Source organism: Danaus plexippus, chromosome 15 (genome assembly GCF_018135715.1).
Source record: "Danaus plexippus chromosome 15, MEX_DaPlex, whole genome shotgun sequence".
Classification (NCBI taxonomy): Eukaryota; Metazoa; Arthropoda; class Insecta; order Lepidoptera; family Nymphalidae; genus Danaus; species Danaus plexippus.
This window is the reverse complement of record NC_083547.1, coordinates 7,111,151-7,132,403: the sequence shown is the minus strand read 5'-3', so window position 1 is coordinate 7,132,403 and position 21,253 is coordinate 7,111,151. Positions and strand designations below refer to the sequence as shown.

General features: G+C 30.6%; 1 protein-coding gene across 2 annotated transcripts; it reads left to right on the top strand.

The window, feature by feature from the left end:
- The first annotated feature begins 9,616 nt into the window (after positions 1-9,616).
- On the top strand, positions 9,617-13,206 carry LOC116766158 (cytochrome P450 CYP12A2-like). 2 transcript variants are annotated; one of them, XM_061522848.1, is made up of 10 exons: positions 9,617-9,877; positions 10,051-10,172; positions 10,280-10,413; positions 10,494-10,609; positions 10,753-10,869; positions 10,953-11,231; positions 11,687-11,843; positions 12,240-12,452; positions 12,605-12,776; positions 12,978-13,206. In XM_061522848.1, exons 1-10 carry the CDS (start codon positions 9,819-9,821, stop codon positions 13,127-13,129), a joined length of 1,521 nt encoding a protein of 506 aa, XP_061378832.1. In that variant the 5' UTR covers positions 9,617-9,818; the 3' UTR covers positions 13,130-13,206. The 2 variants fall into 2 exon arrangements, with proteins under 2 accessions (XP_061378832.1, XP_061378831.1); XM_061522847.1 differs by having other exon boundaries at positions 10,045-10,172.
- Positions 13,207-21,253: the final 8,047 nt, after the last annotated feature.

Genomic DNA, 21,253 nt, shown 5'->3' with positions numbered 1-21,253 from the left:
TTGAACGATAATGTTACGACGCTTAACAAAACTTAAAACTTAAAAAGGGTCATTAAATTTTTTACCTTAGTTTGAAAATAGCTAACGAAAAAAAAAATTTAAAATTCCATCCAAACAACGGAAAATAAAGTGTGATTAAATGTATAAATAGTCTTTTTCGAGCGGAACAGGAATGTAATGAGATTTTCTTGAATCTGTTAGAACAGGTGCAAAGTTGTTAAAATGTACCTTAAGTAGATCTTATGCTAGTTTATATATAATTCTCGAATAAAAACATAAATTACTTTATTAATTTCATAGATGGAAATGAATAAATGTAGATATTCTAAGCTTCTTTTAAATATAATAATTAATAAAAATTAGGGTACGGTGTTATCATTTCAATAAATGTTTATATTTACTTGTAATTCATACCGCAAAAATGAAGAAAATATACAAAAGGTTTTATGCAATAGTAATCATGGCATTAGTATTTTATTTATATGACAATTATATGGGAAGTCGATTCAGCTTTGTTCTGATGTCAAGGCCTTACCCACCCATAATTATTTAGCACACGCGATGCCATTATGATATTGTATGCTATAGTTACGATGTTACTTAATATCTTTGTATAACGATATTTTAATGTAGATATGCCATTTTGTATATTCTGCTTTTGGGGTTGTAATAATTCACAAAAAAAAAACAAAAATATTTAAAATTGCAAAAAATAATAATAATTGAATAAAATATCGAAACTTCTTTTAGTAACGTTATATTTGTGATATTTATTACAATCTATCATCTAAACTTAATGCGCCATACATTTTCCTCGTGCCAGCTGTTTGTTATATGAGGAAAATATTATCTAAACCGGATTTATCGTGTATGTTTAAATATTAGTCAAGTTTTTTTTTTATCATCTATACAAATAAATGACAATAAAGTGTTTGTTTGTAATATTTAAAAGACCTTTTTTATGGATGGATATGGTAGATCTTTTTATACAGTACATATCCAAAAAAAATCCTACTACTACTTACTTGCGCGCTACCTACCTGGTGAAGAGTAAAGAAATGCGAAGGGAGAATTGTTGCGGGTTACCTCAGGTGTCTGCTTTAGTATCTCTATTGTGGAACGGAGCATGTGATGTGGTCCTTCTTACTAGTTTCCTTCTCGCTTTAGTGTTCTTCTATGCGGACGACACTCTTGTTTTTTTTTTGGTGACGCTGGAAAATTCTTTTCTCATAACACTCGGCCCGGGGAGGACAGCTGTCGTTATGTGGGACTCCTGGGTATAAAACGTCCAGTCTACCAACTAAAAAACCAGCGTAATTCCCCCTTGCCATAAAGGTGGGGGAGGCTGCAGTAACGCTTCGCCTAGTCCGCTTCTTCCCACTATAAGCTATCCGGCCACGAATCCAACGCCAGATGTATTTGTAGCAGCAGAAGCTTCCCGAGGCGTGCCAGCGTGGTGCTTTACGCCATCCCACTCGAAGACCTCGTCGGATCGGGATGGCAGATTCCTCGTGTCTGCCGCCCCGGGTCCTCTTTAAGGAGGAGGGCGGCGGTCGTAAGCGAGCTGCCTACACCCGACTCTCCTGCGGCGTTCTTGGCTCGACATTAGGTCGTGTTTCCTCAGCCGTTTCGCTGCCTTCTTTTGTGCAATGACGGTTTCGTAAAAGGAGAAGATCGCTTACCATGATCTAGAACTATCGACCATAGATTTAATTACGGCCGCTAATGAAAAGTCGTCCCCTATTTTAGCGACGAGGTTTGCTCGTCCACATCCTATAAAGAAGGTTCGTTTCACACGATTCATCTCCCGTGTGCGAAAGGTAGCAAGCAGGTGTGGACATTCACCTAGTCCTCTATCATCTGATCTGGCCTTCATTGTCCGTACAAAGCACAAGTCCAGTCATTTGTGTACAAAATTTAATTGTCTCTTTCGCAATATAACTCTGTAACTAATACATACGGGAAGATATTAGATCTTATTTTCAGTTCAAATAAAAAGGTTGAAGTAACAGAAAGCAACTTCTCAGCATGCTCGGTTGACAAGTTTCATCCTCCTCTACAGATTAAGCTTAAACTAGAATATAAACCATCGACGCTGGAGGTGAATACTAATGTTAGGTATAACTTTAGAAAGGGTGATTATGAAAAAATTAATGAACTCCTTGCCGGCATTGACTGGGAAACTTTACTTATTAATTGCGACAACGTAGATAAAATGACCGAAACATTTTATTCACACCTGGGCAACTTAGTCCAGCAATGTATTCCAAAAGGGCAACTGAAGAATAATAGTAATTATCCTGTATGGTACACGAGTAATTTAAAGAAAAGATTAAGAGAGAAGAATAAGTACAGATTGCTGTTTAAGAAATATCACAATCCCATGGATAAAATTGAATACGAAATACTAAGAGACAGATGTGAAATTTTAATTGACACTGATTATAGAATATATTTAAATGAGATGGAAGACAATATTAAATTAAACACTAAACACTTTTACTCGTACGTCAAAAATCTGCGCGGTAACAGATGTGAGTACCCGGCATTGATGACAATGAATGGATGCTCTTTCACAAATGGGTCTGATATATGTAACCAATTTGCAAAACATTTTTCTAACATTTACGCTACGAACGATTTAAAAACCACTTCATCAACCCCCATTACAAGATCAATGTTTAACACACATTTGAACAATACGCACATCCTTGAGAGTGACATTGTAAAAGAGCTGAAAAGTCTCGATATTGCTAAAGGAACTGGTCCTGATGACATACCTCCATTATTCATTAAAAGATGTGCTGTTCCTTTAGCAAAGCCTTTATATGTAATTTTTAACAAATCGCTATCTCTTGGTGAATTCCCCTCCTTGTGGAAAAAGGCAAGAGTGGTACCAATTTTAAAAGTGGTGATAAAAATGACATAAAGAATTACAGACCAATCTGTTTACTATCTGTCTTCTCAAAAATTTTTGAATCATTTATTAGCCCTCTACTTACGTGGCACATGAAGTCTACAATGATAGATAATCAACACGGCTTCACTAAAAAAAGGTCTACTATGTCTAATTTAGCAATTTTTGTTGACGATATATCAAAGGCTATGGACAACTCGGAGAGAATAGATTGCATTTACACGGACCTGGAAAAGGCCTTTGATTTGGTGGACCATCATATTTTACTTCAAAAACTTAGCGACTATGGCATCGATGATTATCTTTTAAGGTGGTTGGAATCATATTTAACAGGGCGTATTTTTAACGTTGTCGTTGGAGGTTACCAATCAGATGCATTTACTGCGACCTCGGGTGTTCCTCAGGGTTCTATTCTTGGTCCTATTTTATTTGGAATTTTCGTCAATGATATAGCTAAGTGTTTTAAGCTTTGTGAGTTTCAATTGTATGCCGATGACCTCAAACTCTATAAGACGATATTCGACATTAAAGACGCAAGGAATATGCAGATGGATGTCGATAGGCTTGGATTATGGTATGACCAGAATAAATTAAAATTAAACCATTTAAAATGCTATGCTATTACCTTTAGCAGAAAGGAATCAAATTTCATATTTGATTATAATATTAAAGAAAACGTACTGAAGAGGTTACATCAAATATCCGACCTAGGAGTTACACTGGACCACAAACTAACCTTTATTTCGCATATTGATAATATTATTACAAACGCATTCAAAGTATTAGGTTTTATCATAAGAATCACAAAGGAATTTAAAAAATCTTCAACCAAAATTGCACTCTTTAACTCATTGATACGCAGTAAACTGGAATATTGTTCTGTTGTATGGAATCCGCAATATCAAACACATAGAGACAGAATCTAGAGAGTACAGAAGAAGTTCTTACGTCACCTGGCCTACAAAGATAAAGTCTTAAGACAGAATGACAGTTACGAGGATTTGTTAAATCTTTACCATACGCCTTCCCTGTGTAATCGTAGATAATTAATAGATTTATGTTGTCTTCACAGAATTGTGAAGGGTGATCTTGATAGTGCAAATTTGTTAGAGAGAGTTGGATTGGCGATACCAAAATATAACTCAAGGAGCCACATAAGGAATAAACATACTTTCAGGGAAAGGTTTGCTAGGACTAACATCGGCCGTAATGCTCCCATCAACAGAATGATTCTAACTTATAACAACGTATTTAAAGGAGCTGGGTTAGATATTTTCAAGCATTCTCTGTTACCTTTCAAAAGACTAGCAAAGGGCTATCTGACTACTTGAGGTTAGTCTCAGTAATTCTACGAAGTAAGGTCTCTGTGGAATATACTGCGCAAGAATGTCTTGGTTTTTGGGCTTAGTATTATCATAATTTTTTATTACTACTCTATTATCAGCCCAGTATTATTATTGCGTTTTGATTATGATTTGTGATCACACTTTTTCTTTTTTTGGTTCTCGTTACTTTTTCCTTAAGTCAGTGCTTGTAATTGTTTTACTTTATTTGTACCTCATTTTTTACCAATTGTTGCTTTCAACTGTATCACATTTGCTATTGTTTAAGATTATTATTAGATTATTATTCTTATTACTATTTTTTTTTGTTCGTGAGTGAACATGCAAAGAATGTTATTTTATTACATATCATGTACATGCGAATGTCGAGTTAGCCTATAAGTGGGGTGTACAATTAATGCATGTAACAAATTAAATAATTTAGTGTTAATTAAGACTAAGAACTAAAATTGTATACAACGTTGGCTTCCTATTTAAATAAATAAATAAATAAACAAATCTGGTCAAGTCAATATTAATGTCAAATTTTGGCAGACGCTGCCAAATATCGTTTCACCGCTTTGGGCTTCGAAGAGAGAAATGCAAAAAAATAATAATACTGGTAACTATGATTTGCTTAAAACCAATCTAGTAAATCAGTCAGCTCAGGCGTAAAGTAGAAAGTTTTTCAGTATTTTATAGGATAGACTATAGAGGAATTACACAATTTCACTCCCCCATTCCTTTTTTGTCTTCAGAAGACTAGATGCGCGGTGTGTCTCCATCCTTACGTTATAAATTTCTCGTATGCACATGGAGCAATGCGTTTTTTCCCTCTCTATGCGTACCAAAAAAGTTTGGTATAGTTTACGTTCATCTGTGTTTAATTACAATTATACTTTGGGTGTTGTTAAAGATAGAGTAAATAGGCTGTTAATGAGATAGCGTTAACCACCTTCGATTCATTTCCTCTTACCAATGAGTGGAATGACAATCACTTAATGAGATCTAATACTTTCGCGAGTATTAATTTAAATGAAACTAATATTTTCGGTTTACTATGAGTATTTTATTATTGAAAAAGAAACTACATACTCCCTATCTTTCAGTTACTTAGCAGCAATCAGGATCACGGGCAGACGAGATGTGCCTGTCTTAGTAATCTGAAAATATAAGTTTCATTTAAATTAATTACTTGCAATCATTATCAAGAAGAGAGTAATATTTTTAGGGTGGTAGAGCGTAGCAGTGGTCGTTAACTTAACTACAGCTCTAAGATGGGCTGGCTCGACCGGGGAAGTACCACATTTTAACAGAAGATCAGGGTGAAGTATCCTTTAGAGGCTGCTTATTGTCTGATGAGTGACAGAGCAAGATGCCCTTTCCCTGTTCCCACCCTTTCCTGCCATCTCCTTATTCCCACCCTTTCCTCCTTTCTAAACAAGCAAGATTGACGACGTATCCCCAATATCTTTAATGTTGCAGATCTCTATGGGCGAGTAGACCAACTGCTCGTTTGCCATCTCCGACATAAAAAAATGAGTAACTTTACCTACTTATGGATAGAAATTTTATTTTTTTAAATATGTATAAATATTATGTATGTATAACTTTTGACATGGACAAAGACGGGGCACAGCTGATATATAATAAACAATGGCCTAGCCACATTTTTGAACTCAGTTGAAAATAGTTTTTATATGAAGTAGGAGATAAAAATCCTGTGTGTATACATATCATTTTATTACTTTTGATTGAAAGATAAATATTTTTTGTTTATAATTTTAATTCAAAAGTTACTCCGTTAAAGATTTTATAACCTTTTCATGTCTTATATGTACCAAAATCTAACAAAGGTACGATTTATGCGCTAGAATTGAAACATTATTTAAATAGGTTATAGCAATTCTGCCTCCGTGACAAATTTTTGAACCTTGAATAAAACAAAAGTATTATTAGTAAGCTTGATATTTTTACATTAAAATAGTTTTTTTTTTTTTCATTTTTTTTTTAATGCAGTTATGAGCATGTATGTACATATGTACCGTATTTATTTTGAGTATCGTAAGAATTTGTAGATAGTATTTCAATAATCTTAAAACCAGATTGAAATGTGAATTGTTCTCAAAATTTGCAAATAATGTCAGATCGAAAATATTATGGTCATATTATCAAGAGACAGGTGTCTATTATTTAAAATTTGTTTCTTTTCAAAGTCGTTGTTATCTTATCACAGTGAGTTTTAAATGAGAGACTGATTACTTTCTTGTTTGTTTAATTTTCTATCAGATGATATTGTTGACAATGATTAAAAATTTACTAATTTTTCAGAAATATATTAATCAAAAGTATATTTGCAGTATTTAGTAGATAATTTAGTAGATAATATTTATTATATTTGAGGAATTGCAATTAAGTCAATTAACAAAAATATAGATTAAGATGGCTTAAGCTAAGTTATTGCTATATGTCTAAGAACGTAGACCAAAATTGCGAATAAAGCATAAAACTAAGTCGCAAAAGATTTTCTCTCAGATAAATGCCAAACATGCCATTGGCAGTTGTATTTATATTTCGTTGCATGTAAATGAGTTTAAATACTTTTTTGATTGTCTATTTTTACTTACTGTAGTTCTAAGTTTGACTCATTTTAAACTGAGTAACAAATTATTACAACACTTGATTATTTGTTATATGAAAAATACATTAGACTTCTCAACGCGGTAGTAAAAAACAATAAGATTTTTTATAAATAAATAGTTTGTCATACAACTATGGCTTATACCTAAAATGAAAAATTCGAACAGGATTAGAATTCTCTTTTGTTTTCCGGATTAGTCTCGTCTTACATGTGTTGATAAATTTGATATTCTAGGTATTTTAACCGTTTTCTTCTTATTTTTTTTTGTTTGTTCAGCATAAATAAAAAAATAAACATTAAAATATTTTGCATAATGCGTACTCTAGTAGCAATTTAAGCAACAGGTCTATGGATTTGAATTTCAATAAATCTTTTGATATAAATAGTATACTATTTTTATTCTTTTTTTATGTCAAACTTTATATTTATGAAGTTTTAGGTGCAACCGCCGTACAAAGCACGCTAAATTGTTTGCTGCTGTTGATATGCTTCAAATTCCGTGCTTTCTTCAAATCGACAGATTCAACAAATACTAATTGAAGGATGTTGTTTTGTTCAATATTAAAAAAGTATGTTTTAAAAAGCAATTCATTTATAAATAAATATATATATGGATTAAACACACAACAAACATTACAACACTCAATGATCGTTAAAGGCCCCTTATTTGAAAGATATATTTTTAAATTAAATCTCAAAACTTAAACCAAATAATAATTTACTTTTAAAATTTTATTTACTTCTTTAAAATATTTTATTGTATTTCCTGTTCTTTCTATGTTATATTGTTTATTTATTTTAATCATGTTTAATATTTTATGTTTAAATAATTTTGTAATAAAGTGTCGTACTATTTTAGAGTTACGTTATCTTTAATATAATACATATGTTAATATTTTTGTATTCACAATGTGATTACCTTAGAAAGAAAATGAAATTAGAAATATTACTTTGAGAGACATTTCCATCTCAATTCAACGTGGGCGTTGATATGTCGTAAAGTGTTTAATAATGCATATGTAAATGTTTTTTTCGGTTTGTTTATTTAGCATTTCACACATCAGTTATCATTAAGGAGACGTATGTAAAAATATTCTTCCATTCACTTGTCTCACAAAACAGATCTTCATGAAAAGTACTTTTATTCAAATAAAATGGCTATTCTAAAGAACTTTTCTACAGAAAGAAAATAATATGTAATATAATAGTTGATTCATACGCCTTAAAATTTGTTTCTGTTAAAGAAAGTTGTTACTAACATTTCTTTTTATACAGATAAATTTTCGATCCTACCTACTACCTAATACAGAGAAAATGTATTTCTTGTAGAAATGATAAGACATTTTTTATAATAACTCAGACAAAGTATATATATATCTGAGTTATTATAAAAAATGTCTTATCTTTTTGTCTCCTTAAAAATAAATATTAGTTAAATGCCTCATGTTTGAGATATTGCCTTTGTCTAGTCGAGTTGAACAATACGATTGCTGTATATGATAAAATTGGCTTAAATTTTGAATGGATCCTGAGGAAGACGTTCATGATAACAACCTTGATAGTTTCCGTTACAGCCACCTACATATTTGGGCTATTTTGGTCTTTTATCTATGTAGAGTTAAATCTTCCTTTATAATTAGAGTAAAATCAACTTTTGTTTGATTATAAGGCTAAAGTATTTTTCTTATAAATACTCATAAACATAAAAACTATAAACAATAATGTATAGATTCTTCACCATATAAACAGGAAACCGTTTGGTAAAACATATAGTAAGGTACATATATCTCTTTGATGCGATTTTCCACACAGTACTCCTTAGCTCTTCATCCAGCCCCTCTTGTCATTGATTGACAATGTGCACCTAATAAGGGCTCCAAGGTCTCTGCTTGTTTTCAATCTAATTACTCCCATTCTAGATGGATAGTTTTTTGCTGTAACAGTTAATGTAAAATAGAACTTATTGACGTTTAGGCATAAAAGCAGTCCAGTGGGTCGGATTTTATTTCATCATTCGCTTATAAAGTTTTTATTAATGTTTACAAGAGAAGATGGAAATGCACAGGAAATTATGCCACTTATTTTTTAATTATCATGACGTTCACACCGTACCTCTCACAACAAATCTAGTTAGAAATCGTTTGAATCTTTTAGTAAACAAATAACAGAATAAACTCCCATATTTAAATTAGAACGTAACGAGCACCTGGAATTGTCTCTTGAAATATTTTACAGAAATATAATTTAATAATGTTTGAACGTAAAGCATAATTGAGACATGAGTTAGTGACAATTATTACAAATTCTAAACAAACCGAAGAAATATTTGCCGCTTTAAGATTATTTTATAAATTAAAATTTTCATTTGGACTTCATTCTTTGTTTTCTTTCCTTTGATAGAGACAAAGTAAAACAGCTATATTAAAGATATAACAAAACACATGAGTGTATGAACAAACTAACTAATCACACATGATAAAAATCTTACTCTTAATTCTTGACTTGAATAAATTTATGAACAATGGTATATTTTTTAATGTCTATTTTTTTTTATTAACTTTGTATATATATCAGTTGAATAACTATACGATGATTATTATTTAATATTAAAAAAATAACATTCAGTAATTTTGTAACTATACTTCGTTCAAGTCCGATGATTCTAAACGGAATTCAAACAAAAAATAACCCAAACAAGCTCAATCTATTCACGCGTCAAGGTCAAAAGAATAAAAACACAACATTTATATTTACGTTTCGTACGAGAACGGTCGGTTCACATTAGGTGTATCGTTATTTGTTTCCCAACTTATAGCTAACAGATAATAATAATATTATCATGTGATAAAAGATAACAGTAAAGTGCGATATAATATGGTATATTAGTGTTCGAGACAGTATTATTTATTTTATAATTTGTGAACAGCAGAGTGGCAAAATGAATACAATCAGAAGATCAGTGATTAACATTGTCGTCGTAAACCAGCGATGTTTAAGGTATTCAAATCGTTAGTCAACACTTATATTAGTTGCACAATATTATTTATTCTACGTTTATTGTAAACTTACGATATAGTTATTAGTTACTGTTACATTCTAATATTTTATGAAGGATATTTTGAAACGTCTTCTTAGTCAACAAAAGGGAACACTTAATCAAAAAGTTTCAGATTTACATCTACAAACACAATCAAAGATTCGGAGGAAGGTAATAATGTTAAAAGTTGGAAGGAAATTCCTGGCCCATCTACTCTGCCCATTATTGGACAACTACATAATTTTTTGCCTGGAGGTATGAACAAAACGTTTTTATATATATTTATTGTTACGTATGATTTTGTTGTATTAAAGTCACTAACGTATGAAGTACTATAAACAAAGGACATCATTATTTTACAGGTTCATTGTACGGGAGATTTGATGAAAAGCTACCGGGTTATTTATACGAAACTTATGGGCCAATTGTGCGATTGGAGGGAAATTTTGGTTCACCACCAATGATATTTCTATATGATGCTGAACCAGCAATGCATGTAAGTAAATTATGGTAGAAAGTAAGAAAAAAATAAAAATATATACATTTAAATATATATATTTTATATTAACATCACAGATATTTCGCAATGAAAATATTCTACCACTACGCCCTGGGTTCCAGTCTCTTGAATATTTTAGAAAAACGTACAATAAAAAAAGTGATGCCGTTGAATCAACTGGCTTGTTGACGGAGTAAGATAGAAAATAATCTTTTATTGAATATCGTATTTATTAACGCTCCAATTAACTTGTTACGACAACATATCAGCTTATACCATTTACCAGTACCCACTTAAGATGACATGTTAATACAAATTACATATTACTACTTTAAGACATGAAGAGGCTTGGAAAAAATTTCGATCTGCAGTTAATCCTGTAATGCTTCAACCAAAAACTATTAAATTATATACAGGTATTCTAGCAGAAGTGGCGGATGATATGATTTCAAGGTAGGTCGGAATATCATGACTGTCGAATAAGATAGATACTTAAAGAATGCCTTTGTACTTTGAATCATCATAACTTGTTTCAGGATGAAGAATTTAAGAAATAAAGATAACATAATTGAAAGCGAATTGAATATGGAAATGAATCTCTGGTCACTAGAGTCTATCGGTCTTGTAGCATTAGGCAGACGTCTAAATTGCTTTGATCCAAATCTACCAGAAGATTCTCCAGTTAAAGAACTTATTAAAGTTGTTCATGAAATATTTTATTGTATGTACAAATTGGATTTCCAACCAAGTTTGTGGAGATATTTTTCAACCCCTGCTTTCAAAAGAGCTATGAAACACTATGAAGATCAGATCAGGTAAGAAATTTTGTTCAGTAATTTTTGCAAAATTCAAAAAGAACTAACAAAAGTATGTTTAAATTTAACGTTTTGTTTAATTCAATTTATGAAAAATTTTGGTAATAAATTCCTCAAGTCGCTTTGATTTAATTTTATTAATAGATAATGAGAATAATTATGCTTATGAACAAAATATTTCAATTTTATATAAATAGATAGTGTAAGGTGTAGTAGATACGTACATTCATTCTTTTAAACCGAATAAAATTTTGTTCACTATTTATATGATTTAACATATATATAGTGTTTAATGAAAGAACCTTAATGGATTATAAATTAAATATTTTTAAAAATTCTAGAAAGGTGTCTTGAAACCATTTTTTAACATACCTAATTAGCGTTAAACAAGTGTTGTTGTGTCACGGTTTCTTGCGATTGCTTCAAAACTTATTAAAGCTTTTGGATTTCTATAGGCTCAGTGAATATTTCATAGAAATGGCTATCAAAGAACTAAAAGAAGAGAAAAAATATCAGAATGGAGAAAAGGGGATTCTAGAAAAATTACTAGAAATCGATCAAAAGGTCGCAGTTATTATGGCGAGTGATATGCTGTTGGCTGGAGTCGATACGGTAGTTTTTTATTTCAATATTAAAATATAAATTTTTTTTTTGAGCTTTAAGAAATGAATTAATAAAGAAAAATAATACTATTTTAATGTTATCACCAGCTTTATTTATTATCTGAATAAATAAATCAGATATCTATACATATTATAAAATAAAGTACCCCACCGCGTCTGTTGTCTGTCTGTTCGCAATAAACAGAAAAACTACTGCACCGATTGTCAAGCGGTTTTCATCACTCGATAGCGTCATTCTTGAGAAAGGTTCTAATATATAATTTGTTAAGGTTGTGTATTGATTTGTGCGTAATGCATATTAGCATTAAGATCGCCTCTTGTGCATAGAAATGATTTAACGGTTCAATGAAGAAATAAAATAACATTACAATTCTAACATCCGCAGACTGCCACTACTATAATAGCATTATTGTATCTTTTGGCAAACAACCCCGAAAAGCAGAAAAAATTAAGGAATGAGATAATGACAGCGAAAGATAAACGACCGTACCTTAGAGCTTGTATAAAAGAATCCTTGAGATTATTGCCTGTAGTTGGGGGAAACTTCAGACAAACCACTAAGGACTATGACGTCCTTGGATACAGAATACCAAAAAAGGTAAGGTTATTACTTACTTCAGGTACAAACCTCTCATATATAATAATCTTTCTGTTAAAATATTCATAAAAAAATTTACATTTAAAACAGAAAAAATGTGGAGAAGAAACTAAAATCAGATTATTTAAAGTATTTTTCGTTGTATTCAATAGATGTTCGTCGTAGTTGCTAACCAGTACATGTCTCAAATGGAAAAATATTACCCCAAACCTCACGAGTTCATTCCTGAGAGATGGATTGTGGATAAAAACGATCCGCTGTATTATGGAAATACACACCCGTTCGTCCACACGCCTTTTGGATACGGAGTACGGAGTTGTATAGGTAATATTTTCATTAAAAAAAACAGTTTTTGAAATAAAAATTGTTTTTTACAAAAATGCCTCAAATAGGATGGTTTAGTAATCGAGAGCTTTCAAAAGCCAATTCTAAAAACACTAGAGTGTAAAATAACAATTATAAATACGTGTTTTGTTATTAATTAGAAAAATGTTGAATGTTATTATATTAAATTATATTTAACAGGGCGTCGTATTGCTGAGTTGGAGATTGAAACTTTCGCGGCTAAGCTTATACAAAACTTCGATGTCCGGTGGTTTGGTCCACCGATAAAAGTTCGTGCAACTACCCTTAACTATTTTGTCGGACCCTATAATTTCATTTTTAATAACGTGTAGCGAATTAGTAAAAAAAATATATATATATTTTTTAGTTACACTTGTATAACATTAATAAATTGTACCTACTAAAAAGATTTACGCTTTATTTTTCTTTACAAGCTATAAAATTAACGCCTGAAGATCTCTTGGTGAAACATCGGTACGAATATCTTGATTCATGTATCTGGCACCTTTTCTCTTGGAAATAAATCTTATTCGAGAGTATATTTTTAATAACATCAAAAGGAAGACCCTTGACGTTTGAAACTGTAAATTGTATAATCTATGGAGTTGAATTAGATCTATCATAGAACAGTTTGTAAGATATTATTAAAGCGTAACTTGTTTATCTATGAACTTAAAAACATATTTTCACTTGTAAACAGTTCTTTTTTTTGATATTTTTTATTGATTCATGAGTGAATTTAAAATTTAATTAAAAACTCTTATGTTTGACATAGGAATGACATTGGTAATATTTGATGTTATGTTCCAAAATGTTGTCTTAATGCCACATTATGCTGTACTTTGTTAGATGTCACATTTTACAGCCTACTTTCAAGGATATGTAATGAACTTGATATGTTGTAGACATAACAAGCTATACTTTTATGAAATTATACACGAGTATGTATATCAAGTAACCACATGGATTGATTTCAATTAAGTTGAATAAAACTGTTACTTATAAATCGTAATTGTATAATAATTAAGAAATAAAAAGTACATTTAAATAAACAAAAATGTATTAGTAAAAAAAGATTATAGAAACAAATTTTGTTTCCATTTTTTTAAATTTTGGTACATTTTTTTGTCTATTAGTAATACAGACAATAAAGACTGACTTACTTTAATTGTTCCCCATATTAACTATTACAATATAAAGTCAAACTCATGATACTCTCTTAATGTACTTGACATTAAAGTTAATTATTTACGTAATGGTTATTAAAAGGTAGGTCCATTTCATAGTAAGAAAAGGACTTTTTATAAATACATACTTTAATTGCATTGGTTTTTATTTTATTTAGCATAGAAATGTAATACAATAGACTATTATTGCCTTATAGAAAAATGTGGTTTTAGTGTTTGTTATTTTTCTTTATAATTTATTTGTTACCTGTAAGTAAACGAAAAAAAGGCACAAAGAATTTTGGAAAGAGTGGAACATTTCTCCATATAAGATTTTTATTGTCGTAAATGTCATTTTAAAGAAAATTAAAACACCTTTGATCTTGTTTATAATATGAAAGTTTTGTTGGATGATTTTAAAGATTTTTTTTCCAAAATATAGAATTCACAAATAATAAGTGCTTGTCATTTTAGGTTCAATTTTTTTTTTTACTTTCTGGAGCGACTAAATATAAGAATAACACAGGTATTGATTTCGAATTATTATTATTATTTTTTATATAAAAAGGGGCAAACGAGCAGACGACCAACCTGATGGAGCTAGTACCGTCGCCCATGGACATCAACAAAAGAATTTTGCGGATGTGTTGCCAGCCTTATTTGGGAGAGGGAGAGGAAAGGATGGGAAAAAGGAAAGGGTTGGAAAAAGGAATGGGTGGGAAAAGGGAAAGGGAAAGGGCAACAGGCTCTCTCAATCATCGGACGAAACGCAGTCGTATAAGACTACTTCGCGCCGATTTTCTGTGAGAGGGTGGTGCTTCCCCGGTCGAGCGAGCCCATATTCGAGCTGCAGTATTTTGACCACAGCTAGGCACCTTTAAAATTTTCAATTATTATTGAATATCGCGATAAAACTTTCACATAAAACTTTCACAGGGGACGAAAACTTCTTAGCATTCCATGGGTTCACTGTGCGGGTGCTGAATCCATCGAGTTGTAAGAAGAGGAACTTTAACAGTGATTGCGATGCAAGTGTAGGTTTAAGGAGCCTCACCTCCACCGTCCAAGCTCCTGTCTCTACCTAACCAAATTTGAAACGAACTTACTAGGGCTTTGTTCGAAGTACGTTCTAGGAATGAATTAATATTAGTTCTGGATAGACTTAAGTTTTTTAGTAGGTTATAGAAAGATGTTACACCTCTCTCTCCCACTTTTACCACGTACAAATTTACGACGAACCTATTCTTAGTGAGTTCGTTAGTGAGCTCTTAATAATGGATAATAATCTTGATGGCTTGGTTATTAGGGAAGTTTATTTCCCAAGGAACACCAATCTCAAATAACATAACGTCCTTTAAAATTTGCTAATACAGAAATATGTCTGGTTTGGACGCCAACGAACAAATATCTTCTAGAATTTTATATTGTTTCTCACGCGTTTTCTTCATTATAGTCCAATCCAGAGCCACTTTAGTGATTGAGTAAGGCTTGATTTTGTAGCCCTAGTGTCTTCTTTTACAAAAGCTATTGATAACTTGTTTGTGGTTATTTCCTTTTGCGCTCTGGCGACTCAAAGGCTAATCGTTTCCAGGAGTTGAATAGAATTAAGGTATGCCGTTTCAGTACTGATGGGATGCAAAAATCTCCTATGTATAATCACTGATTCTGTATTTCTCAAATAATTGCATAAATCTTATATTTAGCATTCTCGTCTCACCGAATAAAAGACTTTAATAGATCCGTGGTTTCTTACTTGATCCTAACTCTACTCGGTTACTTTGTGCGCCTATCATTAACTGTTTATGGAATTGAAGTTTTGACTTCAGCTCTGGGGCATCTTGGAGGCGGAGTCACAACTTCCACAACAATATGATATATTTTTGGATTATTAATTTCTAGAATAAACATAAAATATTTGCAACGCATTGTTTATCTTGAAATTCGACTACGGAAATCCGATGTTATCGTTTGATTAAACTAAACAAGTAATGCTTAATGTATAGAAATAATTTAATGTAATATTTCGTAATTAATTAAAATTTTTGTTAAAATAATAATAAAAATGTATCCTCATAATATTTTAGTTTTAAGCCCTTATTCAGAACATAAAGGGAAGTGAAGTAATATATTTATAATTTGCTGCCTACTTGAGCTATTATTAAAGTAGAGAATACCTTCCACTACAATTAAACTTTGAAAGCTATTGTGCTTGTGAATTTACATTCCAAAACCATTCCGCGCTGTCATATCATAATTTATGTTAAAGCTGTTTTGGAGTTCATTTTTATACGACTTTCAATTGATTAAATGTACCTTTAACATAATGAAAAATAAGTTTAAGAAATTGAAATTTTTTAAATGTTTAGTACGTAATTTAAATGCTCATGAAGTTACCATTTTGCTATGTTATTTTATAGAAATATGTAGATTACGTAAACGTAGATATGACAATTATTTAATATGATACAAAATATTATAAAAAACTCTTAACTGAGATTGTTTTTTGTACAGCTAGAAATAATAATTATTTTCGAATATACAAAATAACTTTAAAGTACATAATTCCATCCTCACCTAATTTGTTGAGTAATAAATATTTTATTTTCTCACATGCACATTTTCATAAGCTCTGAGAGTTAAATCCTTTCTCGAAATTTGCTTTTACAAAAGCAAGACGTCTTCCTCCTACATACCTCCTTTTAATACTAGGTTCCCGAACTATTATGTTTATTTAGTTATATATAAAAAAATTAAAGACAATATTATAAACGAACTATAATTTATCTCTTAATAGAGAACTCTGTCAAACTCTTTTAATAACGGAAACAAGAACAGAAATTGCGGTGTAGTTACGTAACTATATATCAACGAGAAATATTATATTTATACAAGCGTACAAACAAATTTATAATAAAAGAAAATTTTGATATTATACATACATAGACATATATTGAGACGAAACCTCTCAGCATTCAATGCATTCACCGTGCGGGTGCCGAGTTCATATCGTTGCAGGGAGAGGAGCTTCAACAGTGCCTGGGACTTGCGACCCAGGTGTAGGCTAAAGGGGCCCCAACTAACGCGCGTTAATCGCTCACCACCACCTTCCAAGCTTCCCCCTCTACTAAACCAAATTCGAAAAGAACCTACTAGGGCTGCCTTCGAAGTACGTTCCAAGAATAAATTGATATTAGTTCGTGATAGGCCCAAGTCTTTTAGTAGGTTGTAGAATGATAAAGCCGTTATACCTCTCGTTCCCACTTCTAACGCGTACAAATCCAAGACGATCCTTTTTCTAATGAGTTCGTTAGTGAGCAAGCAATATTTATTGACCTTGATGGTATGGTCTTTGGAGATGTTAGTTTTCCAAGGAACCGTAAGCTCCATTAACACAACGCGCTTTAAAATTCGCGAATATATAAATATGTCTGGTCTGGAGGCCAACGCACAAAAATCTCTCTGATTTTGTATTGTAAACACATAAAATATATACAAGTATAATAAATAAACATTACATAGAAGGTAAAAGTGACAAAAGATGTCTTTTGCACTTGGACTCACTTTATAAACAGAAGATGGGAGTGTATAATATAATTGTATAATAATACGAATGTACTTCAATTTGATGCATTAGTTAAATTTTATATTTTGTTTTTTTTCTGTCTTCAATCTTTTTATTGGTTATTAATAAATATAGGTTACGTGTAAAATTATAAAAAATTCATTACCTAAAAAAGTCGAACATTTTAAGAAGAACACCATGCTTGCTTGTTTCTTATTTAAAGATTAAGTTTAAAAATGGCCACATTAATGAAAAAACGAATACAAAAATAATAAACGTATGTTAATCCGGCTACGATATTAATTTAAATCAATGAACAGAAAACGTGAATGGATTAAAAATGTACGTGTATGAAAATACTATAGGTCAGTTAAAAGGGAATCTCTTTCGCCTTTATATTGATCTAGGCTTAAACCTACTTACTTTACTATACAACGACCATGTAGCATATTAATGCCTTAAATTTAAGAAACAAAGTTTCACTTAAAAAATCCTTCACAGCTCCCATATTGATTATGTGAGATGAAATGCATGTTATGAATTTAATACACAGTAGTGGTTGCTGTTAAGAAGTCTGACGATTTTTTAATATTGTATATGTTTTAGGTAATTTGTTACATATTTCTGTGTAATTCTTCATTTAAAATCATGCTGTTTGTGACTATTTACTTTATACTTAACACAACTTTAAACCCTGTTTCAATAATTAATATGAATATATTAATCTTTTACAATGTTTTAATAGGAAATAAATAATCTTCTATTTTTCGACATAAAATAAAACTAAGAAGCCCGTAAAATAGTGAATGGTATTTACTGTTTTTGGTGGACAGTTGCTGGCCCAAACCACCTTCTTTCAAAGTTCTGAATAAGCTTTGTTACAAACGTCTCAATATCTGTCTCAGCTATTCTGCGATCTGTGGAATATTAAATATGATAATTTAAATTAATTGCTCATAAATTAAAATAACACATATTTATCACATAAATAAATATACTACTTTCCATATATATTACTTATTGAGAATTTTATTTAATAATACCATAATAATACTTGTTTATACAGAATAAAAGTAGATAAAAATTATATTAACTTTACAACTTCGTACACTGGAGCCGAATGGAGCGTGTGCCGCGGCATGTACAATGTACATTGCCACAATTAAGACGATCGTTTTCATCCACTAGCCATCTTCCGGAATAAATTCTTGAGGTTTTTGTTTTCCAACAACCAACCAACCAATATCTGTAATGCAAACAATCATAGTCACATATACTTAATGAGATCTAAGACTTTCACGAATATTCATTTGAATATAACTAATGTTTTTCGCATTATACAACGCGTATTTTATTATTTTAAAAAACTAAAAAGGCCCGACGTTTCACGACGCCGACGTCTCGTCTGCCCGTGATCACTGTTGCTGCAAAGTAGAATACGAAAAATATTAGTTTTATTTATATATACTTTGTAACACACGTAGTAAAGAAAAGAAAGTAATTAAAAACGTCTAATGTTTTAAAATGTTTCTTTATAATTAAAAATTGTTATGTATATATTTCATGTGAAAAAATTCCTATCGTAAAAGAAATTCTATACACGGCGGTGGGGGTTCAAGGCTACTTTTTTTTACTGTATCATATTTATAAAAAGTATTTCACATGCTTTGCCATTTTGTTACCTAGCGGGTTGCATTCCTTAGTAGTAAGTCTCACATACGCTGTAGCTACGAGCAGTAATTTTAGCGATTCTCTAAGATAAACTCTTCGATATGGTCGTTTTTCCTACCTTGGTTATGTCTTCCCTAATTTGTAGTGTTTATCTAGATGATTTGCAAGAAGATTCAGTAATCCTATGACTGTTTTGGTAGTCTGCCAAAGGATTCATAATATACAGCTTGTATGATAAATATTCGGAAAGATAATTATGTCTATTTTAACTGAAATAATAATATTTGATTAAAACCGAAACATTACTTCTACTTATCGATTCCAACACACACCCAAACACTTGTAATTACTGTGACTTTCGGTCCAATGTCTATTAATTTTCTTAATACGCCCTTGTCTATTTTTTAAACACGTTTTTCAGACTCTAGATTTTGTAATGCCATCCTGTAAAATTATTACTTAGAAGAAATGAGGACTCAAATTAAATGCTGTGGACTTGGAAGATTCATCTGCCAATGTTTTGAAAATCAATAATTATTAAAAATGTTCTCAAAACCCTGTTCATAATGTGGTTAAAAAACTTAAGATAAATAAAAATAAATTAAATTTTACATATGAAATATTACTATTAAACTTTTTATCGCCCACAAAAAGTAGGAATAATTTATTTTTTTTGTTATTAAATTTATTTTGTATTATTATACATAATAATATTAGTATATTATTTTGTACTTCCAATATTGAATGACTATTAAAACATAACAGATCTAAATTTATTGATATTAATAAATAATAACGTTGGTAGCGTATATCTCCTTAATAAAAATCATTTATCTCCTTAATAAAAAAAAAAAATCAAACTTACTGAGTTGTCAGTCCAATGAGTTCTTTAGCATTATAATATTTATCGGAATCCCTTTTAAACTATTCCAAAGTTTCAAATAATCTTCATTTCGAAATAAGTAAAAAAAATATTAAACGTAGTGACGGTTCTTTTGAAACGATTGATGCATTTATGAATTATTTCAGTCTTTTAGTAAACTCACATCTATTGGTGTTTTAAGGTCGAAGAGGAAAATTCGTGTGGGTGACGGACCAAAGCTTCGTAGCAATTTGAAAATACGCACATAAGATTTAAAGTAAATTTTCTCTAATGTCAAATAATAAACCTTATTAAGATAAAATACAATTAACAAGTTATAAAAATGTTTCTAGATTTTGTCTATAGAAATACGGAAAAGTTACTATTTACAGAAGTAGAATAATATTATTAATAGAAGTAGTATATTAGAAAATTGAAAATGTTATCCTTTACTATTTGATAAGTAAAAAGAAACAATAGTTTTGAATAGTTTTTGAAGAATTAGGGATTATAAAGAAATGAATGTTAATAAGAAAATAAATATATAAAATTAATAAGAAATTGCAAAGATCTATTGGATCTTGATATTAAAAATATGATAAATTAGATCAATTCAAAAATTTTTAACATTATCTCCAAGAATAAAATGTATTTGTCCAATCACAATCAAACAGGAAGCACCACGATTTTCCTGATAGAGTTTTACATTTCCTCCATTTATGGTTGATAGTACTCTAGAATATGTAATATTAGATAATAGCGAAACCAAAAAATGGACTATAAATATATATTATTTTGTGTTTCATTAAGATCATAAGTTTTACTAAGCTCTGTTTCTTGTTCATATTTAAAATAAAGATTCACAGAGTAAAATGGACGAAATAAAAGAAAAATGTATGAAAAATCTATCACTTGGTTATATAACATGGAGAGATACGAGATAAATTAATTTATAAATCATTAAATAGGTCCTAGAAATCTTAGTGGGTATGAACTATGAGTCATGTCCTAGTATATTGAGAGTACCATGACCTTGACGGCCAGATACGATGATTATTGGGAACAATTCGTATTGAGCAAGTAGGAAACATCACATTACGTAACATTATTTAAATTGTCAAAGAAACAATATCTCTGTTATTGAATACCTAAACATAATAAGTTTGAATGAACTTAACTATTTATATACACAAAA